Source organism: Balaenoptera physalus (genome assembly GCF_965194825.1).
Source record: "Balaenoptera physalus genome assembly, chromosome: 11".
NCBI lineage: Eukaryota > Metazoa > Chordata > Mammalia > Artiodactyla > Balaenopteridae > Balaenoptera > Balaenoptera physalus.
This window is the reverse complement of record NC_138896.1, coordinates 62,197,830-62,223,177: the sequence shown is the minus strand read 5'-3', so window position 1 is coordinate 62,223,177 and position 25,348 is coordinate 62,197,830. Positions and strand designations below refer to the sequence as shown.

The following is a 25,348-nucleotide window of genomic DNA, read 5'->3' as shown; positions in this document are numbered from 1 at the left end:
GAACACAAGCGGCTGTCACATTGACCCAGCAAAGCCACAGATAGGAATTCGTCCTCCTGAACCTGACGGTCAGGTGCCGAAAGACGTTCACTGCAGCATGACAGCAACAGGGGAAATGAGCAAGAACTGAAAGATTCAATGGCAGGAGATGAGCAGGAAAAGTGCCAGCACATCCGGAATGGGGAAGTGGGATTCTCTACCCAAGACGTCCTGCCCTGAGGTAAGCCGTGTGGGCTGAGCACCACCTGTGCCACAGTCCCCGGGAAGGGCTGGTTGAAAGTACACTGCCTCAGCCCAAGATTTGGTTACAACAACCCTAAATTCGGCAGGGGAGGCAGGGAGTTCTGGCTACCCTCTCTGAAGGCAAATGGAGAAGCTCTCACGTGACGGCTTTTCAAGCGATCAGGCCACATGGTCTGACAGGTATTCATCTACTTTTCATTACAATCAAAAAGAATATTTTTATTCACATCTGTTCCACAATATCTTGGACAACACACAGAAATCAACTCAAAATGGATCACTGACTTCAATGTAAAAGCTAACATGGTAAACTTACAGTTGAGTATCTTGGGCATATGTTCACCTTGGACCTAGTCCAGCTTCTTCTAACATTCTGGGAACATTTATTGAACAATTAGTCAATGTCGGTTTCCCTGCTTGGTGATGACGATATGGTGAGAAACGAGACAGTCCCTGATGCCAAATCTTACAAGCTTTTAGGAGCTCTTTACGGCTTTGTCATTAATAAAATTATCCCAAACCTCTTTGAATCCATGTCTCTTTCCAACCAGGACTACCTTGGTTGTGACCTAAGTTTATGGACCCTTTTGGCTCATTAATTGATAGGTAAGGATACCCTGTGCTATAAGCTAACATGTTTCTTACCAAGTGGATGGGAAGAGGAACATCAAGCCCAAGAAAGTACAGGATGAAAGAGGAACAAATGTCAGATTCAGGAGATCCGCACGGATAAATGTCACTGTGCAAACCAGACCAACATGCACTGCCTTTTGGAAGAATAATCAAGCCAGCTGCAGTGCCAGGTGAGAGGATTAGATCAGCCAATTTGAGGGCCTGGCTAACAGGAAGGAATTATCACATCCATTGGACCTCCTTGTTACAGGCATCTTCCCTACACCGCTGTTGGGAAGGAGTAAAACTGGCTGGCTTGAATTTCTTCTCCTCTATTTTCCCTGACCCCTGGTTGGGGGATGGCTAAAAAGTCAGACACAGAGGAAGAAAGGAATAAAAACAAAGGATGGATATTTCACTGATGGAATAACAAACTGGAGACCCAAAGGAACCGAGGATGCTGAGCCCTGGAGGAAACAGGAAGTGGGGGTTGCAGGGACAGACCGACAGATGCCTATGGCTGCTCAGGGCAGAACTAGGGGGAGGGGCTCTGGCTCAGCACACGGAAGGACTTTGGGGTGATCCATGCCTCCCAGCGCTGAGTGGGCTGCCAAGCACAGTGGAATCCTCCCACAACCAGGGTGGCCAGAGCCACAGGACACCTGAAGCAGCCCCCAGTGCCCTCTTCATGGCTCCCCTCTCTGAGAACAGGGGGCACCCCACCAGCAGAGCAACTGCAGAGGAGCTGAAGGAAGGCCAAAGCTGCCTTTCCCAGGCACTCCATACAGGTGGAGAACAGAATTCACGGCTCACAGGAAATGCCTATCTCCTGACTGCAACCCGGGAAGCACTGAACCAGTAACAGTGCTCGCTGACTTCAGGAACCTTTTGTCCCCTGCAAAGCCTCTCGGGGTTAACGGGCCTGACAAGTGAGTCCCTGGAGGTTTGTGCTTGCGTCCGTGGGTGAGAAGCACAGACACAAGAAACGTGGGTCTCTGCAGCCCCTAGGATTTCTTCACCCACTCAATTAACCCCCCACCTCCAGGACAACCCCAGAAACCCCTAAGTGTCATCAGAAGCCAAGGAGAAGGTCTGATCAGCACGGGCTCACCAGCACTAACACCCCAGCCGAGGGCAATGATGCCATTGCTGGATGGTGATCTCTGTGCCTCCCACAAGGCTTTCTGAAATGCTGGAAAGATTCTGCAGACCCTCCTCACCGTGCTATGGACATATGGGCCCCAGGAACTCTGGTTTAGGAAATGCAGAAGCAGGCTTCCCAGTCCAAGCATGAAAACATCCTTTACAATACTGTTTCTCAGAACCACAGGTAATAGACCGTGTCCTTTTACTACCAGTTGATGAAGGACATGCGTTCACATACTCATATACTCAGGCCCCTGCAGCCATCCCAGCGTCCCCAAAGTGATCAGGTTTGACTCTAACCACTGCGCACACTTCCCTAATGAGCACATAAAATGTGGCTAAGATACATAGTGGATTTCAAAGACCGAGCACCAGAAAGAACGTAAATAACTCACTAATAATACCTACATTGATTACATGTGGATAATATTTTGGATATACTGGGTTCAGTGTTATTAAAATTAATCTTACTTGTTTTCACTTGTTCAACACAGCAACTAGAAAATGTACAATTCCACATGTGGCCTGCAGTCCCTTTCTATCGGACAGAGCTGCTCTAGAGTTTCCACTCTGGGACAACTCCCCTTTCTTGATAGAAGTAGAGGAGGCACCACTGCCTCAGGGCCTGGGCGCCCCTCCACCTAATCGGCTTCTTGCACCCAGGCCAGCAGGCATCCCAGAGAGCGACAGGGCTGACTTTCTACATAGGGCGACTGCTCTGTGTTGTTTTCTTAGAGATGATATAGCCTTGAACCATTTCCTGAAACTGTCTGGGTCCCTCCCTCTCTCCCTCTGAGGCAGGTCCACTGATCTGGGAAGAGCATACATGCGGCTCCACAATCACCATATGCTGGGTCTTTGGTGATAAATAAAAAGCTAAATCACAAAGGACTAAAAAGAGGCAGGGAGAACACCTGCCTGGAAATTCCAACTCAGTCCATTTACAGAAGACTCTTACGTCTGTGTTTGCATATTTTCCATTGTGCGGAGCTTAGTACTTTATAAGCAAGGTCTCGTTTTAGCCTCACACCAACACTGTGGGGTAAACATCTGGGCCCTGCCTTCGCCCTGTACTACATTTACCCAAGGACAGAGATTGTCCAGAAAGAATTCCTTGTTTGTTTATTTTTAAACAAACGACCCCAAAATGGTTATGGTGTGTGTGTATGTGTATGTGTATGTGTGTGTGTGTGTGTGTGTGTGTGTGTGTGTGTGTGTTCATAAAGTCTCATCCACCAAATTCTTTCCAGGATCAGAAAAGTTTGATTCATTACATCAGAAAAAAAAAAAAATCTCTCCTTTGAAGTTCAATCCATTAACTCTACTCAGCCCTTGAAATGGACAATAAGAAATGACACTAAGAACCTAATCACATAACATTGTAAATTAAGTATACCTCAATGTAAAAAAAGTCTTCAAGTTAGAAACAAAAAAAGAGCCTAATCAGTCATTTGACAAGCATGGGGGCTGGTCCCATGAGGTGTGGCCGGGGTGACTATGCCAAGTGTCATGCGCTCCCGGCCCCAAGCAGCCAGTAATTAACAGAGGAGGCTAAAAGCAAGTGGGAGAGCATTGTGGGCTGACGTGTGTCCTCCCAAAGTTTGTATGTTTAATCTCTGACCCCCATACCGCAGAATGGGACCAGGTTTGTAGAGAGGGTCATTAAGCTAAAACGGGTTCTTTGGGGTGGGCCTAATCCAATAAGACTGGAGTCCTCATAAGAAGAGGAGATTAGGACACAGACAAGTACAGAGAGAAATCAGTGGGCGGACACCAGGAGAGGGTGGCCACCTACAAACAAGCCCAGGAGAGAGGCCTCAGGAGAAACCAACCCTGCTGACCTTGAAACCCACCTTGATCTCATACTTCCAGCCTCCAGAACTGTGAGAAGTAAACGTTGTTGTTCAAGCCACCTACTCTGTGGTCCTTTGTTATGACGGTCTGAGAAGACTAAGACACCAAGAAGTCACACCAGTGGGGAAAAGGCCCACAGCTGACCTGAGGGACGGGGAGGGAGGAGGGCGGGCAGAGGAGGATCAGGTGGTGGGCAGCCATTCTGCAGAAGGAGCCTTACTAAGCTGGACCTGGAGATGAGGGAAGGTCTGCACAGGTGGAGGTGGTGGGAGGGGGCCAACAAGAGCAAAAGCAAGAAGCCTGGAAGGCCTGGGGCTGCCTGACTTGCCAAGTCATGGCTTTCAGAACAGATGCCCCAATAGATCAAGACTTCCTTGGAGGCAGGGCAGGGTCCACCGTTCTCCATCTCCCCAGGGCTCAGCACGGTGTCTGGCACACAGTGGGTGCTCCATAAATGCAGTGGCATACACAATTTCCCATCCAAACTGGAAGGCTTTGCAAGGGAAAGGGTAACTATTAATGACTGTGACTGGGACAACAGGTGCACCCCAGGATTGCCCCAGGCACACCTGGGCAGAGGTCGCCATAGCAATGACGCGTGCAGAAGTGAACTGAAAATAGTGACACATGGGGTGAGGGGCAAAGCTGAGCACTGAGACAGTGCCCCAAAGGCAGGGGTGAAACCATTCTCAAAGGCCAGCCTGGGTGTTTTCATCTTCGTTACCCTGCACCCAGCAAAGCCTGCACCCAACACATGCTGGGAGGCTGAATGCATGAACCAGACTTCAAGATCCTAAAAAAGAGGATAAATGACTTTTAGTTTTTTAAATAGTTGACGCCAAAGACAGACTGGGAAGACCAAAGAGCAGGAAAGAGAACCTCCATCGCCCCAGGCCCCCTGCCTGCTCTAGGCTCACCGGCCCACACCTGAGCTTTCCTCTGGCCAGAGAGCACAGGCGATGTGGACGCATGTGTGCAGGAGCAGCTGTGAGTCAAGTTCTCCAACCAACATGGGAAACCAAGCACCCATTCACCCAGAGACAGGTCTCCCAGAGCCAGGGCTTTCTCTTCCTCAGATCGCCTTTTTAATAACAACTACAGTAACCATCACTTCCGGTGGGCCACGGTGCTAAGATGACATAATTTGCTCAAGGTCGGAGAACTATTTACTGCCAGATAGGATTCAAACCCAAGACTTTGCTGCTGACCAGTTGTGAGATCTTGAGTAAATTGAATGTTTTAAGTCTCATATTCGTCAACTCTAAAATGGGGTTTTATTTTACTTATATCCATTACATATCATTATAATACATATAATTTTATGTATATAGTATTCATAATTATATTTTTTTGGGTTCTTATAAGAACTAAATGTGCACGTAAAACACTGAGCACATAGTAAATGTTTAATAAAAGATAGCTATTATCACTGTTGTTGTTATTGCCTATAGTATTTTACTTACACAGTCCTAATGCATTTAGAAAAAGAAGCAATTTTCTGTCACCCTCTTCACACAAAACTTCTGGGATGCATATGGATAGATCTGTCCTTGGACCCACCATTATTCCAATTCTAATGTCACGAGGCCAGGTCTGTCTTGTGAGAAAACCCCAAAAGCCACCTGCAGGCAGCCGCTTGGAAGGAATGGGTTTCTTTGGTGCAGAGGCTTCCCTGGCTATCTATGAGTAAGAGAACCGTTTCTGCCGTCCACACTCACTACAACCAGCAAATTCCCCATCCTCAAAAATAGAGGTCACTCAGGAGGCTGGTACCCCACTATAACCTGCCCGGGAAAATAATGCACATGACCAGCATTTGCTCACAAATGCAGAAAGAACCTATGCAGTCTCTAAGTTGGTTTCTCATTCTCTGTTTGCCCCAATGGATGGGGCAAAAAAATTCATAATTATTCTGCTTAGGGGCTTCCCTGGTGGCGCAGTGGTTGAGAATCTGCCTGCCAGTGCAGGGGACACGGGTTCGAGCCCTGGTCTGGGAAGATCCCACATGCCGCGGAGCAACTGGGCCCGTGAGCCACAACTACTGAGCCTGCGCGTCTGGAGCCTGTTCTCCGCAACAACAGAGGTCGCGATGGTGAGAGGCCCGCGCACCGCGATGAAGAGTGGCCCCCGCTCGCCGCAACTAGAGAAAGCCCTCACACAGAAACGAAGACCCAACACAGCAAAAATAAATAAATAAATTTATAAAAAAAAATAATTATTCTGCTTAATAAGAGCTTGTACTTCAAAAAGCTCCTAGTCTTTGGGGAAGAAAAAGATTTCTGACTTTTTTGCTTGGGTCATGCCCAAAACACTCCAATGAAGTTAAACAGAAATGCTGAAAAAATCGTGCTCAGTAAGCTGACTGCTGACAACACAGTCCTTCAAGCAACAGGCAGTGAGGGAACACGGAAGAAATCACAGCCCGCACCAGCCCTTCTACGAGGGGCATGCCCTCTGTTCACAAGCATCAGTGTGAGCCCCAGGGTTACACAAGGTCACAAGGAAGCCAGAGCATGATCATCAGAACCATGGTTCCACATCACCTGGAAAACTGCCAGACCATGGTCTTCATCCTTTGACTCTTTACCTGGAACTCTTGGTACCTACTTCTTCTAGCTCCTTGCTTCTCAAAGTGTGGTCCATGGACCAGCATCATTGGCATCACTGGGGAGCTTGTCAGAAATTCACTCCAGACCTGCTGCCTAAGATCTGCTTTTAACGAGGTCCCTGGGTAACTGGTGTACACATTAAAGTTGGAGGAGCCCTTGTAAACTGACTCAGCGGCTCTGACTTGCTCTGTTCCAGGTGGAGAAGGAGGATGTTGGCTGAGAGAGTTGTTCTCTTCCCACATTTAATTCTTGTTTTCTCCATACTTTCTATTTTCTTTTCACCATCTGCTTCTAATCATTTTTTAAAAAATTCCCTGAACACCTATGAAATGAGTCTTGATCCATTCTAACACAGAGGCAGCCAGGGAGAATAACAGATTTCCGGTTAAGGAGAAGGGAAAAGGGGCCCAGTGCTCATCAGATCCCTACTAGGAAGTTGGTATTCTTCCCATTGTCATCTGAGGAAGCTCAGAGACCCAGGTGAAGCACTTGCCTGAGACCCCGTGGCTGACCACAGATCAGATCAGCCCAGCCCAGCCCTCACCACCCAAGCGGGAAGTGTATACTTCACGTGGGTCACAAATATGAGTTGAAAAGGAATCTCTCCACCCAGTACTAGCAAGAGCATCGGGGTGGGGGGGGGGGCTTTACATTCTAAAAGGCAATTCTGTGATATGTCTCAAACCTTAAAATGTCCTCCCTCCTGACCCAGCAATTGTATCTCCATCCTCTATACTGCCACCTTTTACATAGTTTCAAGCCACAGAGAAGAAAATAGAAAACATCAGATGCAAGTTTGTAACACTCCTGAAATGATCAACTCAGGGTGAACCATCCAACTTTCTCAATTCTAATACCGCTCCACTCCCCCCACTGTTATGGCCTATGGAAACATGTATGCGCATGCAGATATGTGTGTGCAAGTGTGTGTGCGTGTGTGTGAATGCTCCAAAAGAACCCTGGAGAGAGAGACCATGTTCTATGGCATTCTTGAAACTCAGGTTTTAATCAATGTAAGTGCAAAATGAAACAGTCAGTTTGACTTCACCCCAGTTATTTGTTTCCACTTGGCTTGTGACATTTGATTTGTGTGACCAATGTCCTATGAAGACTCTGTGTTCTATTGTAGCAGAAATCTGCACTGTTCAATATGGTAGCCACTAGCCACATGCGGTTGTTTACATTTAAACTTTAATTGAAATTAAAGTAAAAATTCCTCAGTGGCACTCATTACATTTCAAGTTCTCAATAGTCATATGTGGTTAGTGGCCACCATATTGGACAATGCAGATATGGCACATGTCCAACATCACAGAACGTTCTACTGGAGAGCAAAGCTCTACACTGTTAGGGTTTGTAGTGTCCAGATGAAACTGACGTTTCCCAACCTCCCTTAAAATATGGATGGTCAATGAGTTGTTAGTAGAAGTCATTGGAGACTCTTTAAAAGGGCCTCAGATCAGATGGCAAGAGCATTTCGCCCTTCCCCCTTCTTCCTGCATGGAAAGAAGACACAGTGGTTGGAACTCAGCAGCCATCTTGGGACCAAGAGGAAAGGTACTCCTGGTGCTGGGTACCCACGGTCCCCTTTCCTTCCCTTCTCTCTCTCTCTCTCACTACCTTGGTGATCTCATCAAATCTCATGGCTTTAAACACTATCTTCTCATGACTCCCAAATGTATACTTATAACCCAGACCACTACTCAAACTGCAGACTCATATATACACATCTCCACTTCACCATCTAATAGGCCCCTCAAACTCAGTGTGTCTAAAACTGAATTCCAGATCTTCCTCTTAAAGCCTGGTCTACCTGCAAACTTTTTGTTGAGCTTTAATAAAAGTATTCAGTCATATAACCACCAGCGCAATCTTGCTAGAATATTTTCATCACCCCCAAAGCTTCCCTCATGACTCTTTGCAGCCAATCATGGACGCCACCACCCAACCCCATCCCTGGCCTCTGGAAACCTCTGATCTGCTTTCTGTCTTTTGAGCTGGTCTTTTCCATAGAATCATAGTAGCAGCCTTTTGAGTCTGGCTTTCTTCACTTAGCATAATGCTTTAGAGATTCACCCACGTTATTGTGCATATCTGCAGTTCATTCTTTGTTATTGCTGAGTAGTATTCCATTGCACAACCTTTCCAAAATCTGCTTACCTATTCTGCTATTGGGCATTTTAAAAGGAAAAAGGAAGCTGCACAGCAGTGAGCCACAGCATGCTGCTGTTTGTGTAAAACACAGCTTTGTGTATTCATCAACAAGCTCTTGGAAGACACACAAGAAACTGGAACCACAGATGCCTTTGGGAGAGAAATGGGGTGCTGAGAGATGTTCTTTCTTTCTATAACTTTTAGTACAGTTTTAAAAAAATATTTAACTATGTGCATATATTACCAATTTTTAAAAAATGTTTTAAGATGACCTCCTACATCTAAGGTCTGTATCCCCTTTTGTATCCAAACCTTACAACTTTTTTTTTGGCTATTTATTTGATTTATCAGGATGATTAAGAGATTTTATCAAGAGATTTAGCATTTTACTTTCCAGATAAAGAATAAAACTTTGCTGTTTTCCTTTCTTCTCTTCCTCACACAGAGTCTTCTTTACTCCAACTTAATCTTCCTTCCTTAACTGTTTCTTAAACAAGAAAATAAAAGCCTCCAGCACCTCTGAAAATTGGCATTCGATGGATCCAAACACTTTGCAAACTCACAGTCTATCAAGTGACTGAAGCTGGCCCTAAGGCATTTTTTCGGATGTGAAAATGGAAAAAAAACCTACAACATCTGGGCAGAGCCCACGGCGTAACCTCCGAGACCGCCCGGTGGCCAGTGTGCTGCCCTCCCTTTGCCAGGCCAGGCCCTGCAGTAGCTTAAGGTTCCAATTCCCTTGAAGAATCCTCCAGCAACATAAGAGAACAGCCTCCTGAACATCTGCAGCTACTCAGAGAAGCCAACGGTGCTTTTATATACCCTCGTCTAGTGTGGAGTGGGTTTTTTTTTTCTCCTTTTTACATTAATCCTGTTGTTGGCTCCCTTGACAATGTCTGACACGTGATTTCGCTCACCAGAGGTTTTCTGGAGGCCTCTGCAGGGGATCATGGATCCTCACAGTTGGGAGTGAGGCAGCTGACCCCGTGCTCAGCCTCGCCTGGGCTTCTGCACTGTCCCTGTATAGGCTCAAAGCTGTCACCCGCTTTCCCCACTCCTGAAGAGGTTCTCGCTTGGCCGAGAACCAAGGGGCTGTGCAGGACTTGAAGATGGAGCACAGTTACCATCCAGGTAAATACAGAGACCAGAAAACGATGGAGTGATGAGGGAACACGGCCATGCATCCAAAACCCTCCGCTCCATGACCTCCCAGCCAGAGGTCCAAGAGTGGTTAGAGGTCCCTGATCAGACGCTCCTGGTGACCCCACACTCCAGCCGACCCAATGAGTCACTTCAGCACAGTTGGGTCTTGCAAGCATTTGTTTCATGCCTATCATTCCGAAAGCGGGAGTCAGGCAGCATGGAACAAGCTCTGAGCAGGCAGGAAGCTAATGGCAGCCTCCCCAGGGCCAAGGACATCGGCTGGCTGAGGATGTTTAAGACCTGGTGACTGACTGAGCCTTGAAACACAGATAACCCTTCAGCAGGCAAGAGGGGGAAGGCATAGCCAATCAAAGCAGAATGTGTCCAGGCCCTAGGGCTTTCCAGACGGGGTTCATGGCATGGATTCCCACGGCACGTGGGCAGGGTTCTATAAAAGGACCCATACAGTTGGACAGTTACTCCGCAGTCAATACCCATTTAGTCCTTCTGATTGCATCAGAGAAAAAGTTCAGTGTGGTGCCAGCATGTCTTTAATACTTCCCCAGCACTCTGTAACTTCCCCTTCTAACACACAGGAAGAGCGGGCTGCTTCTTCAGGGACTTCAGCAAAAAATGAAGCCCAGTTAGAATTCAACAACACTGTTGTGTCTTCAGTGTATTTTTGTTTACAGTTACTTTCTCTTTTGGCAGGCAATAATTGGTGTTCCACTTACACGAGTGTACAAAGTTTCTGCTTTAAATTATTTTCAGGCAAAAGGACGATTGAAAGAAAAAAATAGGAAATAAAATACCACAGATGGTGCACGTTTGAGACCAAAAAATGCAAAAACCATGCAGGTGGTACGTGGTTGCACAAGGATATGACAAAACCTGGGCCTCTGGTGACTCAAGTGCCAGAGGTGCTGGGTGAGCACAAGAACTAAGACTGGGAAGCACGAGGGACACGTTCCAGGAGTAAAGGAGTCAGTCCACCTTGACAAGAGCCCAGGGCACATGCGATGTGATGCAGAAATGCGGCTGGACAGGTAAACTGAGGCCAAGTTGTGGAGAGCCCTGAGGCTGAGGGGAGGTGTGTGGGCTTTCACCTGTGTGACCGTGGGGACCCACTGAGGTTTCTAGGCTGCTTCACTAGTAGAAGGGGGCCCATCCCCCAAACTGGGGCTTGTGTACTCTGAGGGAGAGAGGCCAAGGAAGCAGCGAAAACTGCCTCAGCTCTGCTGACCAAGTGAGGCCTTGAGAGTGGACCCACACCCCCAGGAGGATGCAGTGTATCACAAAATTAGGTACACCTTGGAGGCCCCACCAGGGCTGTGAAAGGAACAAGATGGGACAACGCAGCCAGCCTGGAAGGCAGGTGTCAGCCAGAGCAGTCTTCTATGATAGAGATACTTACCACCATATATGGAATGAAAACTTCGGGGAAAAAGGAAGAAGGCAAAAAAAGATTGGAATGGGCTTAAAGAAAAAAAGGAAAAAAATACCTAAAGATAGCCTAAACAAAACACACCCAGCGCCTAGCGCCTGCCTCCCTGCCTGCGTGCCATATGGCGTGTGATAAGCGAGAATGCTTTTCTCTCTCTTCCTTCACTGTCTATAAGGCCCAGCGCCAGCCCCATCGAGAAGGCTGCGCTGTGCTCTCACGCCCTGCCGCCCTGAGGAGCAGCTCCCAGCCCCCGGCCCCACTCCAGGAGGTGGCCAGGCTGCCACTCCAGGCCCGCAGCATTGCCGTCTGCCTCGGCCACACAAGGGCCACTGCCTTCACAGCTGTTTTCCCACAACTGGGGAAACCACAGGCCAGGCCAGCTGGGCCACATCGCGAACAGCCAGCCGGCCCATTAGCATTCACCTTCACTGGCTCCCTCTGCCAGTCCCCAGGGTCCTCTGCTATGACACAGACAATGCCTGGTAGAAAAAAACTTCCCACACGACTATAAATTATCATCCACCTTAAGCGTCTCCTGAACCATAAAGGCATCAGAGGCTTGTGACTTCCTGATGGATCCCACCACCCCGGTCTCCTTGCATGAGAAAATGGCCAAGCAATAACTATATCCAAATTTTTCTAGGTCCAAGAAGCCCTGCTGAAGCCCTGCTCTCTTGCTCCTCCCTAAAATGACCCAAATAATCCCATAACGGTGTGTGCTTGCTCTCTGCTTCTGAGCCCCGCCTTCATCCTCCAAATTCTTCTGACCCCCATCCAATGTCTCTCCTTGTCAGCAGTGTTTTGATTGATGGGAGAAGTGCCGCTTGTGGGATGGAAGGATATCGGTCAGGGTGACCCTTCCAACTGGATGCCCAGCTAAATGTGAATTTCAGATAAACGACAAATAAATTTTTTAAAAATTCTTTTAGGATAAGTAAATGCACTATTTAGGACATACTTATACTAAAAAAGAAATTGATTTGTTGTTTACCTGAAAATTCAGCTTTAACTGGAAATCTAATATTTTTATTTGCTAAGTCTGGCAACCCTAGATATTAGGACATTGCAGGACCAACAGCCTGGGGCAGCTCTGCTCTTCCCCAGTTAATCCTCAGAAGCCACCACAGAAACAGCCCTGCCTCCGGCCTGCACCTCATTATCACTGTTTTCTGAGTGTATTTTGCAAAGCCCTGCAGGCTCTGTGTGGCCCTATCTCACAGCCAAGACCCCTGGTAGCTACATGGGAAGGGGTAACCTCTCAGTCAAAGCAAGAAGTCGCAAGAGCCCAGAAAGAAAGTATTTGTGGAAGAGACCAGCATAAAGAAACCCAAGGGAAGGGCTTTCCTGGTGGCACAGTGGTTAAGAATCCGCCTGCCAATGCAGGGGACATGGGTTCAAGCCCTCGTCCGGGAAGATCCCACATGCCACGGAGCAACTAAGCCCGTGCGCCACAACTACTGAGTCTGCACTCTAGAGCTCAAGAGCCACAACTACTGAGCCCTCATGCTACAACTACTGAAGCCCGTGCTCCTAGAGCCCGTGCTCTGCAACAAGAGAAGCCGCCACAATGAGAAGCCCACGCACTGCAACGAAGAGTAGCCCCCGCTTGCCGCAACCAGAGAAAGCCCGCGTGCAGTAACAAAGACACAACACAGCCAAAATTAAAATAAATTAATTTTTTAAAAAAAGAGAAAAGAAACCCAAGGGAGGATGCTCCACCTCCAGGAAGTGTGGAGACGCCAAGTGCAGGCACTTGAAGGCCTGGCAGTGTTTGACATGACGGCCTCATACCCCCAAGGGTGCTCACGAGCCAACATCATCTAAGACCCAGAGAGGTGGGTGGCTTGTTGGCTTAACAGGAGCACGAATTGCTTTATAAATGGCTTTCACTGCCGAGGCCTGAGGGCAGCTGGTCTGGGCAGGCCCCTGCATGCATCCTGGCAGAAGACAGAGCCCAGCCCCACTGAAAAACATCGCAGGGGCACGGACTCAGGCTCTGGGCCAAAGTGCCATGGATGTGTGGGGCATTTCTCTATCTACAACCCAGAAGCATGCAGAAACAGCTGTTATTCTCCTGCTCTGGCACTAACAACACAATAATAGAAGGACACTTCATCTCCAATCCGCAGTCTATTTTTGCTCTCATCCAAAAAGCCACTGGTTATTAATAATGGTTGAACTACATGTAATCATTTTTGTAAGTCAAGAATGTTAGAATATTGGCAATTACGTATGGTCCAACCGAATAATAATGCTGAGTGCCTGCTGTGTGGCAGACTCCGTGCAAGGTCCTTTAAGTATATCCATCATGTAATGTTTAATTCTACAACCACCTTTTAAGGTAACTATTTTAGAGATGCGGAAACTAAGACACAGAGAAGTCAAAATTCTCATCCAACTGGACACAAACCGGGTCTGTGTGACTCCAAAACCCACATTCATCTTACCCATCATGTGGCTTGGGTCATGGGGTCCTTCCACCTCCTTTGCTGTCTCTGCCTGGGGGTAGTGGCTGGTTGTTCCTGCAGCAGTGGGCACCAGACTCCCAACCTGACAGGACCTGCCTACACAGGGGCCTCTCTGTAACTAACTGAAGCCTGGCCTCCTGAATTAGCAGCAAAGTGTATTTAACAAATAATTTCAGTAGAAGAAAAACATTTTGAAAGTTTATTTAATTGAGGGGGAAAGGGACCATAAAATGCACTCCTAAAATAAACAGGAAGTAATCAAGGGAGAACAATCAAACCAGTCGTAAAACACCTTAACCTTGACTATGAGCTAATATGTAGTGAATCACCGAGAAAGGAAGGTATCAGGCACAGTGTAATCCAGCACCACTGCTGACTCAGAGGCATGTGCTTCTGTGTCTCTCCTCTGAGAAGGCTACTGAGCCTCACAGAGGGAAGAGGACAAAAAACATCCCAAAAGAACAAGGCAAGGCCAGAGAGCACTGCTGGTCTCCTGGCCCACCATCACCCCCCTCAGAGGCTAAGACCAGCACAATAAGATCAATAAAGAGCTGCCCAACTCCAACTTTAAAAGAAGAAACGAATGTTCTCCTCCTTGTAAAATAAAATTTTGAAAGTCAGAGCATACGTAATGCACAATAAAAGTTTCCACCAGTTCCAAATGGACATCTGTAGAGATCAAAGTTTGAGGATAAAAAGAACTGACCTTCACATGGGCCACGTAATGATGACACGTCGCCTCCAAATGGACCAGCTGCAGCTTCTCTGAGACCTGACCCACGGACTCTCCCAGCAACACAAAGTAGACCCTGGGCAACTGGCTCTTTTCTTTTTTGGCCATATCAGCCGTCAGAACGTAATTCAGGCCTGCCAATGAATAAGGTCAAAACATCAGCGAGGATAGACACAGTGACAAGGCCCCCTCCAGACCCCCTCAGAGGATCACAAGCACCCTTCAGACAATACCTAGCCCCCTGCTGCACAGAGGACTGATGGCAGGCAGCCCCGATCAACACCATCTCAGAGAGAAACATACAGCCAGGCACCCCCAGAATCCAGAGACACCGGGACAGCCCTGTCTTCCTAGGGATGCTCTGGGCATCACACTTCACAGCTCCCCACAATTTAAACCTCACGAGTTATCATCTGAGCCACCAATATACACATCAATGGTTAGCTGTACCCAACACAGTTAGTGTCCTGAAAGGCAGGACAATTACAAGGAATATTACAAGAAGCTGCTGAAACCACCAAGGCTGCGTGGAATACTGACTCCCATAAAGAAATAGGACATATGCCCCACACGAGGGAGGAATCACCCAATAATTCTGACTCGTTGCACAGCTGTTGCGTCGGGCTCTATAACTGCTACATCTACTGGACCGTAGCCATCCGTGGTCCACTGAGCTGGGCACTGTGCAGGCATGGGAGACACATCAAAGAACAACGAGGGCAAACCCCTGCCCTCATGGAGATTTCACTCAGGGAAACACAGGGGCGGCTAAAGCTGACTTCATTCCCAGGCCGCCATACAGTGACCAGTTTTATGGTGCCTATCGGTTCAACAAAACCATGACCACTGTGGGGTCTGCACTGGGGTGCATCCCCAAAAAGGAAACCTCATCACCTTGTGCCTCAAGGTGTAATGCCAGATGGCAGAACCTACTGTGACACAATGTGGGACTTTAAAAAATGGTCACAATAGAGAACACACATTGGATAAATAAACCCAAAGGGTTTCGCCTCCATTATTTCAGAGTCTGTCAGTAAGTATGGGACAATGTGTTTTATTAGGTAAATATGGCTTTGGTATTAACAGACCCATTTCATTGTTCTTCTGTCCCACAGAACCCTGTTTCAGAGGTCAGCCCCTCCATAACACTTTTTTACGTAACACTATCTCTTAGTTGCTTTGTGGATTCAGGGGAACGTGGTATTTTTAAAGTGAGAGAAAAGGAGCTTCTGTCCCTAAAATGACCAGATGAGACTGCTGAGCAGTGGGAAAGCGGATGACCCAGCCCCTGCCCTGGCTCCACACACCAGCCTCCTAGAAGCTGGGCTCTTGCACCAAAAAAAATCAGCCTAATGCCTCCTGGCATTTAAGTATGTGAAGCTGGGGCCATGGGGATGGCTCTGGCTTTTAATAACATCAAAGGGATCAGCCACTAGGGGAGGTACGAAGGAGGAAAGTGACCTGGATTGGCATTCTGTAGCTGCCACAGGGTATATTTTTGATGCATTTAATGGTTTTCCTAGGCCTCTGCCATCTCAGGGACCTTGCCAGGCCAAGCTGGCAGATTCCTGGTCAGCAAGGGCAGGTTTGCCCCAGCTTGTTTATTTCAGCAAACAGCTGATTTCCAAGGCAAGGCTAGATCACCAGGAGGTACCTGCAACCTGGATGATCCCAGGAGATATTTTTAGGAAGAGAAGAAACCACACGGGAAAGTACTTCGACAGAGAAAACACGGGAACCTGTACAAGATTTACATACCTGCTCTGATGGCGACAGTGCAGGAAATGGGGTAGTCTCGTAGAATGTCAAACCTTTTGGGCGAGCCTAGGGACCATCTAGATCAAGACCCTCATTTTTCAGATGAGGAACTGATGGCGCAAGAGGGAACAAGACTTGCTGCAGGCCAGAGAGCGGAATCTGGAACTCTGCTCATCTCGTGTTGGGCTATTCCTACCATACTGGTTCTTGGTGCATTTTTTATATTATCAGACAAAAAACTCACATTCTTGGAATGCACAGACAGCAGAATCAAATGAGTATAGAGATCTGGAGCTGAACTTTGGCTAATTTACTTTCTCCTAATCACAATTTCCCTAAGCAACAGCCAAACAATAAGAAAGCATATGTACAACATAAATGAAGCGAGTTTCCAAGTCCCATTCAGCAGGATCAGGACTGGAGATGGGTGTTCTGGAAGATGAGCCAGAACACCCTGGTACGCTAACCAATGTGGTGGCAGCGGCTGCTGAGTGGGGTCCCCGCTACAGCCCCCCACCTGGCCGTCCTCCCAGGTGAAAGAGCTACGGCCGCCCTCCCCTGGGTGGGCATGAAGGGTGACCAAGGAGAGAACAGAGGGTTTGAACCATCTCGTCAGCAATGAATGGCTGAGCCCAGAGAAAGCCTGGGTGGAAATGAACACAGGAAGACAGAGCAGATAGCATCAGGGCCCCACCCACATCCTCTTGGCTTTTACCATTTCCCTGCTGTCCAGCCCAACTTCCAACTGCCGGCACCTGCATTCCCTTTCCCAAGGGCTTTGGTGGGCATGGCACCCACCCATGGGCATGGCAGGCCAGGAGCGCCAAGGACTAAAGCCCCTGGGGCAGCCCTCAGGAAAGCATGACCCCAGCTCCCTGGTCCTTTGGGTGGGGTAACCGTGAGGTGTGTTCCACACTGGCTCCCAGACTTCCCCAGCAAGATTCTGCTCCCGCCACCCTGTTACAGTGGTAACTTGTTCAATAACACACCTTCTATCCAGCTGCTGTGATGGTTTCTAGTCAACCTGACTAAGCCACGGTATCCAGATATTTGGTCAAACACCCATCAGGATGCTACGATGAAGGTATTTTTTAGATGGGATTGACATTTAAATCAGCAGACTTTGAATAAAGCAGATTACCCTCCAGAATGCAGGTGGGCCTCGCCCCATCAGTTGAGGGCCTTAAAACAAAAAGACCAAGGTTCCCCCAAAAAAGAAGGAGTGCTGCTTCCAGACTGCCTCTGAGCTATAATATCCATATACACACACCCGCTTGGTTCTGTTTCTCTGGTGAACCCTGACTAATATAGCTGCCTTCCCTTCCTATCTCATGGTCCTGCTTTCCTACTGGTGTTTCCTGGGATCCCCTCCTGAATCAACAATGTGCACTCAAATCCTTGACACAGGCTCTACTTCTGCAAGAATCTGCATTAAAATGGGGCAAGTCCAGAAAACAGAATGAATTTGACCCTCCATATGTGCCAAGAACTGTGCAGATACTTTACAAACAAACATCAAGCTTAGTTCTCCAAAACCCCATCTCACTGCAGAATTGTTGGCCCAACAGATTCTTCTTGCAACTCAAGGGAGGGGAGAAACAGCTGAGTTACTAATGCCAAGCTGAGGACCACAACTGCTGCTCTGCTATAGGCAGAGGGTACACATGCCAACACGCTCACCTACCAGATATTTCTAAAACAAGAAAGCGTACAATCAGACAGACCAAATTACCCAATTCACCAAGTGCAATCATTTTGGAAACATTTCCCCTTTTGAACTGCCTACTCAGTGCTTCTCCTTGATTTAAAATTTATTTTGGCATTTTAAATTACACAAAAAGAAGTCAGCACCTTAGCAAAATCTCTCTTCTAGAACAAAACCAGAGACCCAAGATGGGAAACCCAGCCTGAGTGAGGAGGTAGCTGCCGGAGTGGCAAGAAGTGTGGACCACCCTAAATCCCTGAGCTCACTGCTAACAGTTTTGATCAGCCCCCACCCCAAGTGTGTCTAAAAGGGAGCCCCGCCTAAGAAGCAGAGGAGATGCCAGAGAAGCAGCCTGACAGCCCCTTGGCTCGGCGGCCCACCCCGTGGGAGCGTGGGAGCAACAGGCTGGTGGAGTTGCTAGCGGCCGCCCCCAGCCCAGTCAGCTGGGGCCGGGGAGGTGCTGGTTCTGATTAGGGCCTGCTCCAACAGCACACTTCACATCCTCAGCTCTCCTTCTGGCAGCTTGTGTCCCTGCCATGTTGAATGATGTCATCTTGATGGAAAAGCTGATCAGCCCAGAGTCATGCTTCCAGCCTCCTCCTTTCCCTGCCCCCCAGCTGGTTCCCCAGGGCCCCCACACCAGCCCGGGCCATCATCGAGCCAGCTGTCTTGCATCAGCACGGCTCTGGTCGCTCCCAGAGAGTTTTGATTCATTCCCATTCTCCATCAGAACATGATTTCAGCTGTGAAATTCTACTAATAAATCCTCCTTCGACCTACTCTGAGCTTCCCTCGGAGTTTTCCAGGAGAGGGGAAAAAAGGCTATTTCCACTTACCTAACTTTTCTCGCCCTCCCCCAAAGGAATGAGGTGGTAATTAGAATAGGGTCCCCCCCTCCTCATAGAACATGGATTTGCCTCATTATCCCATCTCCATGCTTCTCGAGAGACCAGAAGGAGCTCAGGGAATGTTCTCTGTGTGCAAATGCTCTCTGGAGTAGAAACGCACCCCTAGGACCAGAGGAAGGGTCTGGGGAAAGCTTGCTGGTGTCAGACTTATTTCTGCCACTGGCTTGCATGACCTTGGTGCCATTTCTCAGGACCTGGGCTCTACTGCTTGTCCAGGGGTAGGGCAGGCCCCCTGTTCACTCACAGCTTCGCCAGGCTGTACGAGAGCCACGGCAACATGAGGGAGCTGGGTCACAGCACAGAACACAACCACTTAGGGCTCAGCCCTGCCTGGTTTCTATTTAGTACTCCGGGGAGAGTCCAGAATCGCCAGCTTGAGTCTCAGCCTCCAACGACTGACAAGTGCATTTAGGTTTCAGCCTGACCGGCAAGTAGGTACAGGCCCAGCCCGCGGGTAAGGGGCAGAGGCCTCTCAGGCGTGGCTTTCACCTGCCTTGCTTATGGCAGCCAGGAGGCTCCCAGGAGCCACACGCTGCTCCCCAGGCCAAGAATGAAGATTAATAAGACTTGAGATGAGCCGAACTCTTGTTTTAAATGGCTTGATGAAATCCGTTATAAATGTGTTCCGGGAGCTGAGTTGGGCACGGTGTCTGCACACCAGGACGGAGCACAGGGCTGGCCACACACGCTCCATGGGGGCAAGGACCTTGCCTGGCCTGTTCCATGCTCTGTGCCCAACACTGGGCACAGAGTCTGGCACCTTTCAGAACCTAATAACTATCTGTTGATTGAATGAGCCAAAGTCCCTCGGCTGGGACTCTGCAAACCTCACTTCTGCCTTGCCAGTGGCTCTCTGTGAGGCCCTGCAGAGACGGAGAGCTTGAGGGAGGCTGCAAGGCTGGAGGAGGGGAAGGGGCTTCCCATGAGCTTAACCCAGCGACATTTTTCCATGGCGGCCGCCTCCAACAGCAGTTAATTCTCATTTCATTTTCCCCCCACACCTCAGAGCCAGCCTCACTGCACCCCTCTGAGGTACCAGCAGCACCAGCCAGTGTCCCCTCCTCTGACGTTTAGATGCCAGGTCCTCAAGGTCGCTTCTCCAAGCTTCTAGGTTCTGATGACCCCAAGGAAGTGGTCCACCACATGTATAACCTTTCCCCTTTGTTCCCCTTGACCAGAGGTTCTCAAACCTAAGCCAGCTGCAGGCTTGTTAAAACACATTTTGCGGGCTTCCCTGGTGGTGCAGTGGTTAAGAATCTGCCTGCTAATGCAGGGGACACGGGTTCGAGCCCTGGTCCGGGAAGATCCCACACGCCACAGAGCAACAAAGCCCGTGAGCCACAACTACTGAGCCTGTGCTCTAGAGCCCGCGAGCCACAACCGCTGAAGCCTGCGCGCCTAGAGCCTGTGCTCCACAACAAGAGAAGCCACTGCAATGAGAAACCTGTGCACCGCAACAAAGAGTAGCTCCTGCTCGCCACAACTAGAGAAAGCCCGCACGCAGCAACAAAGACCAAACTCAGCCAATAAATAAATAAATAAATAAATTTTTATATATATATATATATATATATATATATATATATATTCCTTTAAAACACGTTTTGCTGGACCCCACCCTCAGAGTTTCCGAATCAGTCAGAATTCACATGTCTAACAAGATTCCATGTACTGCTGTGGCGGCCGGTCTGGGAACCACCTTTGAGATCCCTGGTGCAGACCTAGAAGTGGTGGCTGCTTACTGCAGTTACTTCCGGGTCCTCCATGACCTGCTTAACTGATTCCAAACGTTAAACGCTCTCTGTTAAAATAACTGGTGTGGTTTCCGTCTTCCTGAATGGACCCTGCCAAGCTGTCACTGGCGCCAAGGCAGAGTCACCCCTGTAAAGAACCTCTGTAGTTCCCACGGCATTGCCAGAAGCCACAGCAGCCCCTCTAGTGGCCTGGGTCATCAGCTGGCCCTGAATGTTCTGTGACCAAGTGGGAGCTTTGGTTTTTTCATTACCAACGCAGAAAATGAAGAGGCAAAAGGAGTCCCTTCTCTGTGTGTATGCTTCAGCCCCATCAGGTCCCAAGGGAGAGAAAAAACCAAAGAGATGACTATAACGTCAACCGCTTATGGCCCCCCAAGACATCCCCAGGGTGGTCCCGCAGCTGAAGATGCCAGCAGATATATGCCACTTCTGACAACTGTTCAGAAGTACCTAGCACACAACCGGCGCCTCTTTATTGCACTGCCCAGGCTGTCTTGCCCAAATTCAGCCGTTCTGCTGACAGACTCAGCTCTGGATATGCAGACACTGAGAGGTGCCTGGAACATACCCACTTGTCAAGCACGCCATGCCAAAACCACCACTAACATGCTCTCGTGCAGCTGCCAGCAGTGAGAGCAAGGAAGGCTCGTAACTGGAGTTCCAGCCCTGGAACTCTCTCCCAACGCAGAGGCCTGAGTGATGACACTGAGCTGGCCAGCACTGGCTGCTGGGCCTGGAGGAGAGAGGAGGATGTCTGTGTGCTGAAGGTGCTCCCATCCTTACTGCATATGGAAACGGGGGACCTGATCTTCCCGGTGGTACAGAACCAAGGGGCTGCTTCTATGCTGCACTCCGCCCACATCTGGATCCACCCGGCTACTTTGCCTCCACCTGATTCCTCATCACACCATCATGACTTCCCATCATTCCCTCCTCAAACTCTCTGTGTTCCCCTGCCAGCTTATTTTGCAGCAGATTTCTACATTTCTCCCTTTACTGCGAAGACTGAGATATAGCTCATTTCCCTGAATGGCAGGGGAAGGGACAGAAAATGCCAGGGATAGAAAATTTCCTGCTTTGCCCTACGAATACCCAAAGTCCCCAGTTATCCTCTTCACGCCTGAATCTTAAATAAATGTGGGCAAACATCCCCTTAGACTGTCAAGGGATGTCTAATTTCATCAATGAACCCATGTGGCAGATGGAGGGTAAGGAAGTAACCTGCACTGGGGCAGGTGCTCCTGCTCAACATTCCACACCCTAAGGTGGACATTAGCCAGGTTGCTGCCCATGAAGGCAATACTGGATGTCATCCGACAGCCTGTCTCTTCCATCATGCCCCAGCACTGAAGGGCCATTGCTAGCCTGGACCTTAATTATAATTCTGCCTGGAGGTCAATGAAAGGGGCCCCAATGACTGGGGTCAAGGAAAGAGTCCCCGATGACCAGGGTCAATGAAAGGGGCCCCGGTGACTGGGGTTCCAGAAGGATCCACTTGTGGGGGCAGCATGAGGAGAAACCCACATCTCCTCCTGGCTCAGCCTCTGAACCTACAAATCAGAGTCTGCTCTCCCACTGATCTCATATGCTCTGAAATCACTCTTGTTCAAAACTTGCATCTTGGGGCTTCCCTGGTGGCGCAGTGGTTGAGAATCTGCCTGCCAATGTAGGGGACATGGGTTCGAGCCCTGGTCTGGGAAGATCCCACATGCCACGGAGCAACTGGGCCCGTGAGCCACAATTACTGAGCCTGCGCGTCTGGAGCCTGTGCTCCACAACAAGAGAGGCCGCGATAGTGAGAGGCCCACGCACCACGATGAAGAGTGGCCCCTGCTTGCCACAACTAGACAAAGCCCTTGCACAGAAACGAAGACCAAACACAGCCATAAATAAATAAATTAATTAATTAATAAAAAATAAAAAAAAAACTTGCATCTTGGTTTCTTCTCCTCTATTCCTGCTCTACCAACTTACCTCCATTTTCACCACCACAGTGAGGTAGTTAATGAGTCTGAAAACTGTGTATGCAGCTTCAGGATCAAAACAGAAACTCCTTCTAATTCCCATTAAAAACTCCGTGAGGACGTGGCTGGCCCGTGCAGGCGAACGGTAAATATTTGTCAAATGAACACACACATGAACTATTAATTGCTTGCTTTTCTTAGAGTTGTAGAGTAGTTCTGCTTATTTTTAAACACAACAGAAGTAATCTTCAACTCAACAATTCTTTTAAAATGTTTTTTAATGGAGTTCAACTACATCACAAGTTGGTATTGATAAAGGACACACCATCTAATTAGGCAGAGGATATATGAGTCCCAAGACCATCAGAACATTTTTTTCCTAGAGAATGTGGTGCCTTAAACAATTAGGGAGGTGGTGGGAAATCATTTCTGGAAAGCAATAGTTTGGAAAGCAGTAGTATCATCAGACCAGAATTCAACTCTTGGCTTCACCAAGACCTGTATGATCTGGACCAAGTATCTTTTTCTCACTGGGTTGCACACAAAAAGTTTGTTAGTCTTCTCTCACTAACCAAGTCCCAAGTTCACAGTAAATTTATATTCAGTTTTGAAATTTCTAAGTTCTTTTTTAAAAATCCATATAAAAAGCACAAGGTTTCATTGTTGAGCTTATTCAATCCACCTGAAGGTCAAGAGAAATGCCAATGAAACAGCCTAGAAGAATTAGCATATTGTTAAATAAGGTAGAGCATTCAAGGTGCAGCAGAGAAATGGAATAGTGTGTGCACGTGAGCTCTGCATGTCTGGGCGCCCACACACATGCGCTCCAGAGCAGAGCTTCTCAAACTTAAATGTACCAGCATCTTGTGGGGATCTTGCTAAATGCAGTTTCTGGTTCAGAGGTTCAGATCAGGGCTCTGATTCTGCATTTCTAACAAGCTCCCAGGAGATGCTGATACTGCTGGTCCAAGGACTACACAGTGAGTAGGGAGGGTAGACACTCATGACACAAAAATTGTCTAAGAAATTCAATGAGTCCAGGTCCTTAATGGTGGTGGTGTTTATTGTTTTGTTTTTTTTTTTTCATTTTCCTGGAACTCTACTTTCTATTATTCAATCAGTCTTTCAAGTTAAAACAAAAGACCTCTTAATCTGCACAGCTGCTCCAGATTCATTTCCTTCAGGTGACCACACACTTTGAATTCTAATCCACACTGATCCTATCTTATTCCAGGGCTTGGCCCAGTCTCTGGAGCTGGGCCAGCAAGTCGCCCTCTCCCAGTCAGAGAAACGGCAGGGACAGCTGCCACTGGCCAGGGTTCGCCTGCCCCTTCTCCAACATCTGAAGCTAACAAAGCAGCTTCCCCACCTTTTGGAAGCCTGAGCCTTTGTAAAACTCAGCAATCCTAATCCCACCACCCCTCCTCGGTCTCTGATTCCACAGTAAAGAACACAAGCCCCTGACATCTGACTGGTGTTGCAAGCTCAAGGGAGAGCCTCCAAAGTCCCACCACTTCTTTTTTCTAACTGCATGGAATGTTCCAGAAGGGCCAGGCTATTCACTGCATTTCCACAAGCCCCACCACCTATCCCACCCGTGGCCCAGTGAGGTTTCAGTCTGGTCCATGGACATTTGGAGAAAGGATGCTTAGAGTCAAATATTATTTGTCTGAGAGCTAGAGGTTGCAATGAATTAGAAAAACAATGGTAAGAAAAGAAGAGGGGGAACCTCAGGGGGAAAGGGCATTTAGCCTGTGGACCTACTGCCTACAAAACCAGCTGGGATGCACAGAGGGAGGGAACCCCAGAAACATCCCCTGGCTGCCCATGACCCCATATGCCCACTCCAGCTAAGATGGCTATGCTGAGCCCTGACTCGGTGGCTCTTTACCTATTTCTCCCGGAACGTGCTTGCCGTGGAAGCTAAAGCAGGCGGTGACATTCAGGCAGTTCACAGGCTGCTGGCCATCGTGACACTGGGGCGCCGTGATGTTGATGGAGGTGGGGAGGAAGATGGAGACATCCACTGTGATGACGGGTCTCGCCCTACAGGTCAAGAGGAAGGTGACTTAGTCACGGTGAAGAGCAGCACTCAGAACCAAATGAGAACTAAACCAACAGGACAAATCCCAGGGCTTCAGCCCAGCCTCTAATTAAAGTGTGAAATAGCCCAAGAGAGAACGGCCAGGGTGCTCTGCAAATCCTTTTCTCCGGTTTCTCAGCTTATTTCCCAATAAATGAATGGTTATCTTCCCAATAATGAAGGCAAGTTAGTTATTAACAAAACACATCTATCTGCTTGAAGCCATAAATGAACCACCAGATGTTGAGAGATTATTTAAAATTTCACCAGTTAAGTTCTGATTTCCATTATATTAGGAAGATAGGAATAGATTTAAGAGGCGTCCCTATAGGGGATGCCGTGACTCAAGAAATAGATACACAAGCAGGAATTCCCCAAAGCATTTACTGCCATTACAAGCATGAACTGCAAAGTCCCATCCAGTGGGTCAAACCTACTCTCTTCATTTACTCCCTTCAATTCATTAAGTATTTTTCTAAAAGACCTTGATGAATGGAGTCCCAGCTGGTAACAGCAAAGCACTTTAGAGCTGAAGAAATCAACCTGCCTGGTGGTGGGACCAAGTGAAACCCAATAAACAACCACACTCCTCTCACCGACAGCGATCACCCCCCAGGGCCTGATGGATGGACTCTATCCATCATTGCTGGCCTTCTGGGGACTCCCCGGGGGCTCCCCAACAGAAGCGGAGAGTGAATCACACCATTCTGCTCTTGTTGCAAACATCTGCTGAGGGACCGTTCTCCTAAGCTATGGCTTAACCTTCTCCC

The 25,348-nt window shown here is 48.4% G+C and overlaps 1 protein-coding gene across 9 annotated transcripts in view; it reads right to left on the bottom strand.

Annotated features, from left to right (window-relative positions):
* ITGA9 (integrin subunit alpha 9) overlaps positions 1-25,348 on the bottom strand; it is a 352,771-nt gene that overhangs the window by 249,159 nt on the left and 78,264 nt on the right. For all 9 annotated transcript variants that reach the window (XR_014250773.1, XM_082412752.1, XM_082412753.1 and 6 more), the window contains 2 exons: positions 24,387-24,541; positions 14,380-14,540 (listed from right to left, as the gene is read on the bottom strand). Coding sequence is in view for 8 of the 9 variants with exons in the window: in XM_082412752.1 (XP_082268878.1) it covers positions 14,380-14,540; positions 24,387-24,541 (316 nt within the window). In the remaining variant the exon portion in view is untranslated. The remainder of the gene's footprint in view (positions 1-14,379; positions 14,541-24,386; positions 24,542-25,348) is intronic.